Source organism: Nuphar pumila, chromosome 15 (assembly GCF_984573655.1).
Source record: "Nuphar pumila chromosome 15, dmNupPumi1.hap1.1, whole genome shotgun sequence".
Lineage (NCBI taxonomy): Eukaryota > Viridiplantae > Streptophyta > Magnoliopsida > Nymphaeales > Nymphaeaceae > Nuphar > Nuphar pumila.
The window spans coordinates 34,435,469-34,452,357 of record NC_143263.1 but is presented as its reverse complement, the minus strand read 5'-3'; the positions used below and the strand labels follow the sequence as shown (position 1 = coordinate 34,452,357).

Below are 16,889 nucleotides of genomic sequence, written 5' to 3'. Positions count from 1 at the left end.
ATATATATATATATAGTCCTGTCAAAATTCTTGATTATACAGCTGAATATGTGCATACAGTCTTTTTGTGATGATTTTTTATCATACAGCTGGATATGTGCATACAGTCCTCTTGTGAGATGATTTTTTTAGCATGTTTTTCAAAATATTATATGGTTCAGATTTGTTTTGCTCATGCATATAGCTGAATACATTTTACTGTTTCAATCATAACATGTGTGTATATATGCATCTGAAATTTCGCATCTGAAAAATATTTAGTTTATTTCAGTCCTACCGAGTATGTACACTCCTATAGATCTGGTTAAGATCTACCGAGTTTCATAAGCGTGCAGATCTGGTCCAGATCCATTGATTATATGCATGCCGATCTGACCAGATCTGCCAAGTTTAGGGGCACATTGATTCGGATCAGATCTGCCGAGTGTATGCACTAGGCAGATCTGGTTTGGATCTGCCGCATATATGATTATTTGATTTCGATTTAGATTTGTTCAGCTACATGCTTATGCATTCGAATCTGCATATAATTATATGTAGCAATTCTATTGATTTTGTACTCATGTATAAGTGCAGCCAACATGTTGTGAATGATTCTGCATGATATTTTGTTTAAAGGCTTGAATGGTAAGTTGATTGTGGTAAATTGTTGTTTATGATATTCCTTTGGAATTTATGCATGAATCTGTTTATGTTATTTTCTTATTGTTTCAATTTTTAGAGGAATTCATACAAAAGACTTTGGTTCTTACATGTTTGTCTTAAAAACGTTTTATAGGCACAGATGCTCAGTAATGTCCTGACTAGTTGGCCGGAAACAATGAGCTATGTGACTGGTTTCTGGGTTATGACAGGATGGCTCACATGAAATAGACGATTTTTATGTTCAGTCTATTTTTGACAGTTGATTTAAATTAATAAGGTTTGATTTATTCTTCTGTTTATTCAATGCACGTTATGATCTAAGTTACACGAACTCGGCTAAAAGGTCGACACACCTGCGTCGACACGCTCCGACACGGGTGTGGCTTCGGACATGGGGCGAACACGGTCAACTAAGTGTCAAACTCAGTCAACGCACCGAGGCCAAGTTCGTCCACATTTTGGACTCGGTCAACTTTGACCGAGTCTATTTTTGTCCATTTATTAAAATTAATTTGGACTCGGTCGGGTCCAGATCCAGACCCGACCCAGATCCAAGATGGTATCGGGGTCGGATCTTATTATTGTTATATATATTTTGAAATATATATATATAGACGTGTCCCTATGTCCAAAATTTTTGAAATTGCTCCGCACCCGTGTCGCACTCGTACCCGCACCCATGTGACATAGGTTATGATTTGTGGTTTGGTATATTAAATTTGTGAGGCCCCAGATCTTTGGGTGTGTTTCTGCAATTGTTTAAGAAAAAAAATCACTATTTTTACGAGAGTCAGTTGGGGTCGTTACATGGACTGCTGCAACAGCTATAAAAACAAAAAGAATAAAAAAACAGAAAAAGAATAATAAAAGAAAAGAAAATGAAAAACAGCCCCTACTAGACTAACACTATTACAACATCAAAAAGACCAAAATGCCCCTGATGGGCATTACCTATTACATTAGTATATACATATATAAATGTATATATAACTATATTTTAACATGATCTACAAGAGATCAAATTTCAATGATGTTTGTAATTCAAGTTAAGATGATTCAGAACAAAGTAGAATCACTTTCTATAGGATTTGAACAGGCGACATTGGGATTTGAAGATCCATATTCTATAGAACCAAACAAAGAGCACTTTATCATGACAAAAATGTGTTTTTGTAACAGATCCTACAAGACTGTTCCCTACTCACACAAACCCAGCATACCCTACAACTTTAGAGAACCACACCAGCACAATATAGTTCGATATTCACCTCATCAATTCCCAGCAACGTTGTTTAATGTATCCACTTAATCTATTTTAACCTAGTTATCAAATAGAGCTTCCCATGAGTCCACTTACTCTATTCTAACCTAGTTCTCAAACAGGGATGCCCATGAGGCAAGCTTAGCTCGAGCCTAGTCTGTTCGAGCTTGGCTTGAAGCTTTCACACCTAGGCTCGAGCTCACCTTACCCTCCACTATTGTTCAAGCTCGACTCAACTAAGATCAAGCCAATATTATAACACAAAATATCATTTTTACTTCAACAAATGAGAAAAGTTAAGGTGGGACTTGAACTTGTGACCTTCCCTTTCAACAACCAAGGAACTACTTTTTCTGATGCTCCTTTTGGCTTGAAAATATGCATTTAATATGGAATACATAGATATTCATGTAATCAAATGAGTTTAAACGAGTTTTATTGAGCTCAAACATACTGTCTAAATTCAAGCTTGTTAACCAGACAGTGCATACAATGAAGCACAAGCTTGGCTCGTTTAATTAATAAATGAGCTCAAGGTGAGTTCAAGCTACTCAGCTTGTTGTGCACCCCAATTCTCAAGAACTTGGCTCATATAATACTTGGGGTGGTTGAGGTGATTGATTGTTTGATTGAAGTTGAAATTGTAGCAGAATTCAGTCAGCATTTTCTTTTTGTCCTTGTTAATAAATGTTTCATCAAGAAAAGATAACTAACAAGCAATGATCCCCTTCCCAAGGTGAGATGACCAATTTACCTATTGAGATGGCAATCAACCTCTAATCACCAAAAGGGATTGGAGAACTGATGATAATTAGAAGAATGATGGTTCAAACCGTGCATATCCTTCATGTACCAGGTCTTGTTATTAGTAAACAAGGCCTTATTAGGGATGCAAATGGGTCGGACTCGAAACAGCGAAATAATGGGGAGTCAGATCCGATCGGATCTGGAACAGCCAAAAATTGCAAAACCTTCATCCTGGATCTGACCCATTTGCATACCTAGGATTTATTATCATTTTTTTCTTATTTTCTTGATAGTCTTTTCTAGATGAGGAAGTTGGTTTCATTAAGCAGTCATCATGGTCTTTGGACAACAATAATATTGCAAAAGAGGTCTCAGACTAAGTTTTCCCACCAAGAAAAAGCACTTCACCTGATGCATGTTGAGGATTATGTCGGACCCACCAATAAACTCCCCCTTTATGAATATTTGTGGAAAAGTTGGCCAGTTGCTGCATTTATGGAATACGCATTAGTAGTGTTGCATCAATAAATTTTCCTGCCTTGAAGTTCAAAATTAATACACCAAGACAATTAAATTCAATCAATCATTATCAATAAAATAAAAAGACAACCTACATAGCAAACTGTCACACGGACTCTTCTAACAGGGCACCGCACCCGCGTCGCACCCGCACCCAGGCGGGTGCGACACTTGGACACAGCTTCCTTTGTATTAGGTGAAGTCCACGGTCCATTTCTATCCAAAAGTAGATTCAGTTAACCCTAATAAAGTCCATTTTTATCTATATTATATATATAAATACATAAATACACACACATACATGTAGTGTTAACTTAAAACTGTTAAAAATTATATATATATATACCCTCCCCGCACCCTCGCACCCAAGTTTTTTTAAAGTGCCACATCGCTGCATCTGCACCCGTACCCACATCCGCACCCGCACCTATGTGACATAGATAGCAAACTAATGCAAATTCTAAATATAGTTTTAAATGAGCCAATGATACAGGATTATCCATTTTGCATCCGCTTCACATGATCAGATAGCTCTAAAAAATACTGTTATGAGAAAAAAGAAGAAACCAACTTAAACATACACCATATACCAAGTTACAGATATTAGTGCTAAACCTAGAATTGGTAACCATCAACATATTCTCACCCCATTCTGTCTTCTTTTGCACTTCCACAAAGTTTAATTTTGTTGCCCTAGAAAAAAAAAGGCATTCATCCCTCATACCAGCTAAAAGGCCAATATATATAGTGCATCCCAAATACAGAACTTATTTAAACAAGGATACAATAGTAAAATTCAGCATTGAAATTTGTGACTCGTCTGGAATATACTCTAGATTTTTTATGTGCATGTGCAGAAAGCCTATTTTTATTTTATCATATAGGCATGCACACGTAGATATAAATCATCAAATCAGATGTTGCTATTTGTTATTGTTTACTACCATGACTATTTCTCCTGCATTCCTATGATTTAAACAAGTATCAGTAGGCCAGTCCAATGTTGTTAGAGGCATACGCTTCAAGGCTTGAAGCATACGCCTCAAAGCATTGCCCAGCCCCCATGCCCTGAAACGCAGGCTTGCGACGCATGGGTACCTGAAGTGTGCGCTTTAAACCCTGAAGTGTACGCCTCAGCCTTGAGGTGCAGCCTCAATGCGAGGTTTGTGCTTCTTGCTTATGGCCAACTGAGGGGACAAACCTCTAATTTGACTAGCATCCAACATATAAAACATAAAGTGGGACATGTGGCATCGAGTGTCTGAAAGGCAGCCCATTGACCTCGCCCTTTTCTCTTCTTTGCTGAACCTTAAGAGTATGTTTGATGTGCCATTCCCAGCGTGATTCGGACTAAAATCTCGCTGGGAATGGCGATTTCCAGCAAACATTGGATGCGGCAGACGGCGTTCTGCCCGTCCGCCGCATCCTTATACATGTGGTCTTTTCGTTCCACCCTCCCCCCTGTTACAAAAGTAACAGGGACGAGGAGAACGAAAATTTCTCGATGGGCCGCCCACGAGCTCTTCGGTCTCCTCATTTTCACCTCTCTCTCTCTCTCTCTCTCTCTCTCTCTCTCTCTCTCTCTCTCTCTCTCTCTCTCTCTCTCTCTCTCTCCAGCATGAGTTCCTCTCTTCACGCAAGGTTCTGCCTTCTAAACCCTAACCCTAACCTTAGTTCTCTCATTGAAGCTTTCTTCTGTCGTCTGCGTTGAAGACGCCCACTCTCTTTTTCTCACTGTTTGGGGTTTTTTTCGGTTCCTTTGATTGTTGGTGCAGGCTCTCAGCAAGATAGCGTGCAACCGCCTCCAGAAAGAGCTTCTCGAATGGCAGGTCAGCCCCCCCCTCCGGGTTCAAGCACAAGGTCTCCGACAATCTCCAGAGGTACGCCCCCGATCGCCCTCCTCGCCACGAATTTTGCATGTTTTTCTGGTTTTGGGGGGTTTTCTAGAGGTGGTTCTGGGTTTTTTTTGTTGAATTGGTGGATCAGTTGGGCTATTGAAGTGGTCAGGGCACCCGGGATGCTCTACGCAAGCGAATCGTACCAGCTTCAAGTCGATTTTCCCGAGCATTACCCCATGGAGGCTCCACAGGTTCGGTCGGGGCAAGCTTTCCGTTGCTTCTTTTTTGGAGATTCTTTGAGTTCTTTGTTTGGTGGGTGAAATTGGGGATGATTTTATTGTTTTGTTTTTTTTTTGTTTGGTAGGTGATTTCCCTCCATCCGACGCCTATGCATCTGCACATTTATAGCAACGGCCATATTTGTTTAGGTAATCTTGATGGTTTTCTTTGATATTGGGGTTTTCTTTCTCTTTTCCTCTGCTTTTGGGGGGTTTGGGGTTTCTTTAGATTCTGTCTTCAGTAAAATGCTCTTTTTTGTTGTTGATTTTAACTCCGCCTGTGTAGTTATACACTGCCGGTCCCAAGCCCGGATAAAGGAGGAGGGTTGCGGTAGGCCTGTGACAGCCAGCATAAAAACTTTGTCATATCCTATGAAAATGAACCAATATGAGAATTTCGTTGGGGCGTTCCCTACTGAGCGACGCGCTGTACTCTCTAGGCCCGGAGGCAGTGATAAATGTGCAAGGGTTGCTAGGTCGCCGCCCAGAAGCGACGCGTCACACCGGCGCCCGGGTGTGGTGTCAAATAGGCAAGGGTTCCCTCACTTTGTTGAACGGGTGGGGGTAAAGAAGTTAGTCCAAGACCATAAAATTAGGTTAGCCACTTGGAACATAGGGTCTTTAACTGGTAAGTTGGTAGAGTTAGTAGATGTTATGTGTAGGAGAAAGATTGATATTTTATGTCTTCAAGAGACCAAATGGGTAGGTGAGAAAGCTAAAGTGATAGAACCTTGGGGATATAAGATTTGGTATACAGGAATAAATAGGAATAGGAATGGAGTAGGGATTGTTATGAGTCGTCAGTTTATAGATAATGTAGTTGAGGTCCGTAGGAAGGGTGATAGAATTTTACTTATTAAATTAGTATTAGGTACGGATATTATTAATATTATTAGTGTTTATGCACCTCAAGTAGGTTTAGATGATTCCATTAAGCATCAATTTTGGGAAGATTTAGATGGAGTAGTACAAGAGACATCTTATGGAGAAAAGCTTTTCATCGGCGGTGACCTTAATGGACATGTAGGCATTAGTAGGGATGGATTTGAGAATATCCATGGAGGCTATGGTATAGGAGAAAGAAATGAAAGTGGAGAAAGGATTTTAGATTTTTGTTTGTCCTATGATATGATCTTAGCAAACACTTGGTTTAGGAAGAGGGAGTCTCACCTATTAACATTTAAAAGTGGGGTTAATACGAGTCAAATAGATTTTTTCCTACTTAGAAAGAGAGATAGGGGTTGTTGCATCGATTGTAAGGTTATACCAGGAGAAAGTGTAGCTACACAACATAGAGTCTTAATTTTAGATCTTAGAATTAGACAATGCCGCAAAAGGGATAGACATAGGATAGATCCTAGAATTAAGTGGTGGGCACTGAAAGGAGCTAAACAAGGAATGTTTGTAGAGCAGGTAGTTAAGGAAGTTGATTGGTGTCTCGAGGAGGATTCAGAATCAATGTGCAATAAGATAGCGGGTGGTATGAGAAAAGTAGCTAAGGAGGTATTGGGTGAGTCTAAAGGCGGTGCACCACTAGGTAAGGATACATCATGGTGGAACGAGGATGTCAAATTAGTTATTAAGGTTAAAAGAGAGTGTTATAGAAATCTAAGTAAGAGTCGTGATAATGAGAATTTGGATAAGTATATGATAGCAAAGAAGGAAGCTAAAAAAGTTGTTCGAAACGCGAGGGCTAAGGTATATAAGGAGGTTTATGACAAGTTAGATACCAAAGAAGGCGAGAAGGATATTTATAGGCTTGCAAAGATGAGAGATAGGAAATCGAAGGATTTGGGTATGGTTAGATGTATCAAAGATGAAACGCAAAGGGTTTTAGTCAAAGATGAGGAGATTAAGGAGAGATGGAAAGATTATTTTGATAAGCTATTTAATGATAGTCATGCTCAAGATCTTGGAGACTTCTCCATTCCTTTTCATGAGATAAATCGTGACTTCATGCGCAAGATTCAAAAGAAAGAAATTGCAGAGGCTTTGAAGAAAATGAAATCAAGAAGGGCAGTTGGCCCAGATGGTATACCTATCGAGGCTAGGAAATGCTTGAGAGAAAAAGGTTTAGAATGGTTGACAAATCTTTTTAACTTGATTTGGCGAACAAATAAGATGCCTAATGAGTGGAGGAAGAGTACTTTGGTGCCTTTATATAAGAATAAGGGTGATATACAAGATTGCACAAACTATCGTGGTATAAAACTCATGAGTCATACTATGAAACTTTGGGAGAGGGTGATTGAGTCTAGGTTGAGGAAGGTTGTCATGATATCGGAGAATCAATTTGGTTTTATGCCTGGAAGATCAACTATGGAAGCTATACATCTTCTTAGACAACTTATTGAAAGATATAGAGAGATGAACAAAGATTTGCATATGGTTTTTATTGATTTAGAGAAGGCATACGATAGAGTACCTAGGGACGTTCTCTGGTGGACAATGATGAAGAAAGGTGTTTCTCTCAAGTACATTAGTATAATTAAAGATATGTATGAAGGAGTAGTAACCAATGTCCGCACTTGTGGAGGGGTGACAACCAATTTTCCGATAACGGTTGGGTTACATCAAGGATCTGCTTTAAGCCCTTTCCTATTTGCGATAGTGATGGATGAACTTACGAGATCAATTCAAGAAAATGTACCGTGGTGTATGTTGTTTGCTGATGATATTGTTTTGATTGATGAGTCTAGAGCTGGGGTTAATGCTAAGTTAGAATTATGGAGACAGACATTGGAAGCTAGAGGTTTTAAGTTGAGTAAGAGTAAGACTGAATATATGGAATGTCGGTTTAGTAAGCAACGAAGTAGTGATGGGAGTGTAGTGAAGCTTGGTGAGCAAGATATACCGGTGAATGATTATTTCAAATATTTGGGATCCATCATTCAAAAGTATGGAGAAATTGATGGAGATGTAAATCATAGGATAAAGGTTGGGTGGATGAAATGGAAAATTGCTACTGGAGTGTTGTGCGATCGTAGAATGCCATTGCGGTTGAAGGGAAAGTTTTATAGGACGACTATTAGACCCGCTTTACTATATGGTACGGAATGTTGGGCTGCCAAGAGACATCATATTCAAAAAATGAGTGTAGCTGAGATGCGGATGCTTAGATGGATGTGTGGAAATACAATAAAAGATAAGATTCGGAACGAAGAGATACGTAAGAAGGTAGGTGTTGCACCCATTGAAAATAAGATGCGAGAGAATCGTTTACGGTGGTTTGGACATATTCGGCGAAGGCCTAATGATGCTCCAGTTAGAAGGTTGGAGAAATGGGAAAATATATTAGTTAAAAGAGCTCGGGGTAGGCCTAGGAAGACTTGGATGGAGATGATAGGAAAGGATATGAATGCTTTGAACCTCACCGAGGACATGGCGTTGGATAGAAATGATTGGAGGAAAAGGATTCATGTGGAAGACCCAAAATGAATTTCTTTTTGGTTCATATCGCTGACCCCAATTGTTTTGGGATGAAGGCGTAGTTGTTGTTGTTGTTGTTGTTGTTGTATACATTCAATTCTCTTGAAATCGGCTGGCGATCTTTGACATGGTCATGCGATTATTTCGTGGACTGAATTGTTGATTAACATGGTGGGATTCTTGCTAGAATTTTTACATTGTGCGCATTTAGTTTTTCCATACAGATTGTCTAGTGTTTCATGTTTTGTTTTGCGGATTTTATAATTTGGTAAAAGTATATGTAGATGTTTTATGTGGATTGTAGTAATGAACTAGATATTTTTGTTAATCAGATATTCTGTATGATTCGTAGTCTCCAGCCATGACTGTGAGTTCCATCTGTATCAACATTCTTTCCATGCTCTCAAGCTCCCCTGTAAAGGTTCTACTCAATTGTCTTCTCTATAGCCATAAAAGTCCCACTATTCTTTTTCTTTCCTAACTGTAAGGTTTCTCATTTTCTACATAGAAATTCCCTGCGGACGATGACTGCTATGTGAAGAACTGCCGCAATGGCAGATCGCCAAAGGAGACGAGATGGTGGTTCTATGACGACAAAGTGTAGATGATGCGCAAGCAATTATCCTTCAGGTCATAAGCTTAGTAACTTTATTTCAAACTGCATACTGCTTGTTCTTCTGCAGTGCCAGTCTCAAGTGTGTTTGGGAATGCATATGTTCCTGGTATTTGTAATGGAGAAGAATGTATTTAGCAAACAAGTCCTTGTTAAGTAAAAGATAATACTTCTCTTGGTAAATCTCATGGCAGTATCACTGCAATATCCGGGTTGGTCATGTTTTTTGAGTTTTCATGATATCGAGCTGTGTTTGGCTATTTATCCTTGAAGCGCCATTGCCTGCCGCAGACCTTTTTGTTAGGGAGATTCATAGCAGTTCCACCTCTCACGTATAAGATTTTAGGATTAATGTTCTTTTATATAATATCAGCCATGAATGTTGTGAAAAAAGTTGATGTTTTTTTTATATAAAATTTGGTCATAATTGATAGTGTTTCAGCAAACAAGTTCACACATCCATCTGGGTCATCTGGTTTGAGCAATGTCACACATGATGTTACCAGAATTTTTACCACGAGAGAAAATCTTGTAGTAAGAAAAATTCTTGCAAAAATATTCATCATCATCATCAAGCTTTATCCCAACTACATGAGGTCGGCTTTGCGGATCTTATTTCTCTATTCATATCATTTTTTACTGCCTCCATACAAGTCTACAGTGGTCTTCTTCCTTTTCTAGTTTCTTCTACTTGTATCATATCAACCTTTTGCACAAGATTCATATTAAGTCTTTGTGTTGAAACCATCTTAAACAACATTAATTTATTTTCTTTTATTAGTCTGACTCCTAGGCACATTTCAATATTCGAGGCAAAAATCCAATTCGAGATCCATATTCGAGGCAAAAATCCATATTTGGGGCAAAAATTCAATTTGAGATCCATATTCGGGGCAAAAATCCTATTTGAAATCCTTATTTAGAGCAAAAATCCATATTCAGGGCAAAAAACTCATTCGAAATCCATATTTGGGGCAAAAATCCTATTTGAAATCCTTATTTGGAGCAAAAATCCATATTCAGGGCAAAAAACTCATTCGAAATCCATATTTGGGGCAAAAATCCATATTCAGGGCAAAAAACTCATTCGAGATCCATATTTGGGGCAAAAATCCAATTTCAAATCCATATTCAGGGCAAAAATTCATGATTTTAGATATAATTTTGTAATTGAATCCATATTCGGGCAAAAAACCATAATAAACTTGTTAAAACATGTAAAATAGTGGACGGATCGGGTCATACGATCCAAAACGAAGTAATTCGACCCATTATCCATGATTGTCCAAGTTGTCTCGTCATCAAACAACAGACATTTGGAACATATCATTTGAGTACATTCGAAACAAACGTTGGACTTGGAACAGTCATTACAGAACGAACAGAACCAATTCTGTTCTGTTCTTTTTGTTCATTTCATCCAACCCTGGACAAGCCATCAAACATACCCCAATGATACTGGAAGTTTTATAAGTTCACACTGGCTATGTTTGTTGTTATCAGACAGAGGATGGTCATGACGGTGGTCCCTGTGTCCACAAACTCAGCCATGACATCAGCAATCGTTTAGCACAAGACATCACTTAAAATATGACCAGATTCATGAAATTTTGAAGTTTCTGCAAGTACAATTGGATTTCATGAATTTGGTCACATGTTATAATGTTTGTTACATCCACATTTCATATAATCGGCATATGTACATGACTTCATGACTTTGTTTTACATGATTTTGTTAAAAAAAATTCTTAATTCTTATTTTATTAAAAAACTGAATGTTTACTTCTCTCCTTCAGAAAAGAAAAGAAAAGAAAAGCCAAAATGTTAAACAAACAACTGATTTTGTCTGCAGTGCTTTAACAGTGATTTTTAATCAGCGCATATGTTGGATTTGTCTTAGATATCCCTTCATTATCCTTTCTATCATCAAATTTTTATTTGGTTATTTGTTTTTAAATTATTTAGATTTTTAAATTATTTTTAACTATTTGATCATGAAACTTACGCATCAATGCCTCAATACCTACGCCTAATGCTTTGCTTCATCAATGCTCTAATGTTTTGCCTTAATCCAGCTCAACTAACAACATTGGGCCAGTCAATGCAATGGCAAACAGGCCTGGGCATCCAATGTTATGGCCCTAGACCTATACCCTCTTTGGTTTTTAGTTTCATATAGACCGGATGATGATCATATTTGTTTTACATATATATTTTTCCTTAGGTGATAATCCAAAACTTCTACAAGTTTAAATTATTTGCTTAAGCAAAATTTTCAAATACTTTAGTATGACCTCTCACACCAAATCCTGCCTGAAGTCATGCACAAATTATTGCCACCTGATAAACAACTGAGACAAAGCTATTCATACTGATATATGGAACACAACATTTTACTTGCTTTTCCATATTGGGATTAACACCTCTGTCCCTCCCTTCCCTTTGCCACATCTCCCCCTAGTTCCCAAACAACATCTCTCTCACACACAATGATTTTTTTCTCTTTTTTCTTTTATCACCAAGATCTCAGAACCAGTGACCCCACCAAATCATTTTGACCACGGCATCTGAAGTTTGAGGACAGGAGCCTTTCATCTCTAGTACTTGTAAAAAACCTTCCAAATACAAGAACCGAATTCCTATCTATCATTCCTTAACCATTGCTATTATGGTCTAACTAAGCCGCAATTTACCTAGCTCACTTTATTCACCTTGCAGGAGAATCCAAAGTTTGAGCATAGGTGCTTCTCAAACTCTAAGATTTGTAAACAACCTTCCAGATACGTACCCATAATTCTTTAATTATTGCTACTTTACTTAGTTCACTTATTCACCTTGCAGATGAACACTGTTCATCTCATAACATTGAATGACGCCATTTATTAAGTGCCTTGCTAATAATAACAGTATGCCCAAAATATACTGCAAAAGCTTTGTCACCATCTGTTGTTCCATGAGATGGACGCCTTTAAATCATCAGCTTGTTTCTAGGGAAACACTCAAAAAATTTTCCTTGGTCTTCCACAGATTACTTCCAATCCATAAAATGAACAGGAGCAAATCAACACATACGTGATTCTGATAGCAAAAGATAGTTAACGATGCTCAAAAGTGTCTCTAATTTTTAATTTAAAATTATTACTTCAATCACTGAAGCGCATGCAATAGCATGCCTAAACATTTAAGAGAACACCTTATCATCGAATTTACACTCAAATGGTCCACCATTCTATCATTAATGTCCATGCAATAGTCAGAACCTATCATGATAAATGTTGGAGTCCAACGCTGCAATTCCACTTCAAACATATGAAGGATCATCCAATCTGCCAAGCCTGACAAGTGAATTCCACTCCTAACACTAGGAAATCATCTGCAAAAGTTCAGGGGAAGGAAGAATAAAAAATATATATATTTCATTGCCTATAATGAATAAAAGTCTCTAGTTTTACGCATTGGGGATCCAGCAAAAATCAGTCTCTGAGGAAACTGAAGCAGTTCCCAAAAATTTCCAAGATGTCTTCATAGTTGTATCTTTCAAGAGAAACAAAAGGAGTCACCATTAGCCCATCTTCCCATCATCCGGTTATACATTGATCTCAGTTTTCTGTGCATGAAAGATTACCCAACTCATGAGATGTATTTCATCATATGGGAGAAACTGGTGGATCCTCTTAGCACGGGTTTCACAGATGTATTATTCATTGAACCATGTGATATAGTGGTGTTGGATTTTGGTTGCAACTGAGTTGCTTTATGTTTACTGAAATTTCTAAAGAGATTGCAAGAAAAAAGAGGCATGAAGGCAAAGAATGCATTCAAACAATGTGTGTGCGCTTTAAAGTCATATAAAACCAACATCAGAGAATGTCCAGGTACTCACTACCAGAAGCATAAATTAAATAATGCAAAGCAGTTATAAACCTATAAAATGAAAACAAAAAATAAACTTAAAAAATCTAACCTGAAAGCTTTTACACTATTTTTGAGTTCGGGATCTTCCAAAATATTTCTTGCATGTAAAGGAACACCTGTATACATTATCCATTGAAGTACAGGAACAAAGTCAATATCATACTGCCTCAAAGATGATGTCATAGTGTAAGGAAAAAGAACCAACCTGGTGCTTAGACAATAAAAAGATCAATCACCATCATGAAACCAAAATTCTACAGAAAACATCAACCCACATAGACATAAATTTATGTCCAACTAGGCCCTACATGAAACTTGCCTGTTGGAAGCCTATAAAAAGCTAAGCTATTCACGTACAAATAATTCATCTGCATTCAGTAGCACACATATTCCAACAGATAGCGGGGACGAAAAGGCAGAAATGATACAGCTGCAAAGTTGTAGTCTTTGTCCTCACAATGAGTTTTCATCATTTGTAAGGAAGAGGAAATTGCTTTTGATGGTTCACCATAAAAGGCATGCAAACCATGCTCCTTTTGTCATGAGACCAAATTCAAGAAAGCTTTCAAATTAATGATCCAGCTAATAATATCTCATCATCCAAGTAAAGAATAAGATGCATGGGTCTTCCTTGGCTTCATGATTTTGTTAAAAATATATATAATATATATACATATTTATATATATATATAAAACTGTATTCTAATGTATTGCCCAATAGGGGCATTTTTGTCCTTTTACATGTATTAATAGTTGTTTATTAGAAACAACTTTTTTTATTTCTTTTCTTATTTTTCGTTTTTTTCTTCTTTTCTTTTATTTTCTTTTTCTTGCTTTTTTAGCATTGAGGCCCCACTTCATGGAGTCGTTGGGGCCCCAACGACTCTATGAATGGGGAGCTCCCAAGGGTCCCTCTCTCTCACTTTTGTATATAAATAAGGGTGCCCCCCCTTACATGTATTATTCCTTTTCTCTCACTATTCAATAATACATAATTTTTGTTAGCCTTTTGGCATTGTCCCTTAGTAGATTTGTGTGTGCACTTGAGTGCTTGTCTATTCTCTTTGTATTTGTCCATTATTGGACTTGTAAGTGTTTTATACTTTGTTATTTGTAATTCTGCATACTTCATTACATGATATCAGAGCCATTTGGGTTTTCTTGATCTTGGAAGCATGTCTTGTGGTGTTTGAAAATCGTGACAAAGGTACTATCACTTTCTTCGTCTCTATATTTCTCGTCATCATGGAGCATGAATCAAGAGTGGAGTTGTCCTTCAAACTTAATGGATCCAACTACTTGATGTAGGCGTCGGCCATGAAAAATCATCTTAGAGGAAAGAAACTTTGGGGTTTTGTGATGGGAACCTCACTTGAAGCTCGCTAAAGTTGAAGGAGGTGTTGAAAAAGTTCTCATTAGGAATGATCGTCTTAAAACCATCAATGAACATCAAATAAAGGTAGAGGATTGAGAAAGTAACCATGCCAAAATTTTAGCATAATTTATAAACAATGTTGACATAAAAATATGTGCCAACATTGCTAAATTTAGAAGAGCCAATGAAGCTTGGTTCTTTTTTAAGGGTATGTATACCCAAAAGGATCTTGCTAGATAATATTTCGGTTAAGATAAAATTAGATCCACTAAGCAAGGAGACATGTGTGTCCAGAATTACTTTAACATTTTGTCCTCTCTTTGGGATGAATTAGCTCTTCTTGAGCTTAAATGGGTGGCTCCCGAAAATATTGAAATGAGATGAGAGCAAATTGAGAAGGAACACTTTTTTTAATTCCTTCATAGTCTAAGACCGGAATTTGAACATGTAACGCCCCAAAATTTCAACTTGTGATTTCGAAAACATTATCAAAAAACCTTTCAAAGATTTAAAGTTTTTACTTTTAAAAATGACAGCGGAAGACATTTAGAAAATAGCACAAGTCAACAATCCTGGGTACGTTAACTGAAAAACCATCACTCACATGAACAACAACTTAAAGGAATTGAGGAAACAAAGCAATAGATTAACAATCTGTAATTTATTACAAATTGAGCATTTTTCCAAAATTCAATAATCTAAAGAAAAACTCAAAAAGACTCAAAGTCAAGCCGTCAGCAGAAAGAAGAGAAATCTTGAGTCATATTGCACCACACCATCGGCTGCATGTGAAGTCCTACTCCTCACCTGCCCATGAAATTGGTCAGTTTCATAACAACCAGTAGGTGCACGAATAGATAAGTAGAATGAAAATAAGCAGGACATTCATGAGATAAGCAGTTATTATATTAAAACAATCAATACAATTATAATCTATTCTAACAAGTGTAACATGTGCAAAGAGCTATTGTTTGAAGCATTTCAAGTAGTGTAAGTCTCAATCATCTACAACTATTCAAACAGATATTCTTTAAGTTCTGATATTAACTGGCTTGTGGGTACGCACAGACGCGAAACGTAGAAACAGCCGATACCGATCTGGGGTTTATTATGTCAGGTGTTTTCATTAACACGGATGACTGACTGACTCTGCTCCTAAGGGGACGTTCAGTGACCAAGAGAGTAAATCCCCAAAGGCATTCGTGGCCCATGGATGCATCCAACTTCTGCAGAAGTACCTAGGAGTTACCACCTAGGATAATTTATGGTAATCCCAATTCCCCTAACTCCGATGACTGGGGAAGCCGAGTCTTTTGCCCGCGGGGTGGTTGTTAACAACCTGTCCATCGGAATATTTGTACCATCCATCTTCTCCCTTAATGAACTGTGAAGGTCAAATGGGTACGACAGGGGTTTCTTAACCGTCGCCCCATTCTACATGCTCTGGTCTAATAGACCCACTCGAGCATCTTGCCTGTGAGGGCGAGTTGTCACCATTTATGTGATCTCAGCTTTGTGCTAAATGCACGCATCAAGGTTGCTACAACCTCATCATCCAAACATCGTAACGTACTTATCCAAAAGTACGATTGTACCTTCCTAGAGGTATGACTACGATGAGAGGGCAACAATTAATGTTTTATGATTATTTTGGTTTATACATGACATGTATTGTTCTTTTAGCAATTGGCTTGTGGAGGCCGACATTATCTCATCTATATCAATAAAGTGTTGATTGCCCACTTCAAGGTACTCCATGACCTCTCGTAAAATTTATACCGTACATGTCTCAAGGTTCGGTTACAATAGCAATTTCGGTGGGTTTCTTTCTAGAAATGAGTCTATTTACAAAGTTTACATTAAGTATACAATTTTAAAAGAATAAGCATGCAGAACAGACAATCATAAATTAAATACTTCTTCAGATAAGCAGGTATGTACAATAACTATTCTATCTCAGAAGTCTTATATGTTATTTCATTCATCCAAAATCCTCGTGCGACTTTCCCCTACCTTGGGATGTCGTGCAGTTGCGTGCGTCTACGAGTGTAGATGACACGAGGCTCAGGCCGCGGAGCCAGAGCGGGGTTCGATGCGAAGTCTGCAAAAGTGTGAGTATTCAGCGCTACATTAATTATAATGCGAAGAATAGAAAGTCAGGCTTGTCGATCGAAAAAGAGAGAGGCAACAGGGGTGTGCCCCTGTTGGTCGAAATCAGAAAAGCGACAGGGGGCAAGCCCCTGCTTGCCGATGACAGCGAGGTGACAGG

General features: G+C 37.9%; 1 protein-coding gene and 1 pseudogene across 1 annotated transcript in view; one reads left to right on the top strand and one right to left on the bottom strand.

The window, feature by feature from the left end:
• The window catches only part of GRX4 (glutaredoxin 4), a 60,002-nt gene that overhangs the window by 20,257 nt on the left and 22,856 nt on the right, over positions 1 to 16,889 (bottom strand). Inside the window, exons 5-6 of the mRNA XM_089988955.1 lie at positions 13,295 to 13,361; positions 3,062 to 3,140 (exon numbers count right to left, since the gene is read on the bottom strand). Coding sequence (XP_089845081.1) covers positions 3,062 to 3,140; positions 13,295 to 13,361 — 146 coding nt within the window. The remainder of the gene's footprint in view (positions 1 to 3,061; positions 3,141 to 13,294; positions 13,362 to 16,889) is intronic.
• Positions 4,540 to 9,321, top strand: LOC149815092 (ubiquitin-conjugating enzyme 15-like; annotated as a pseudogene).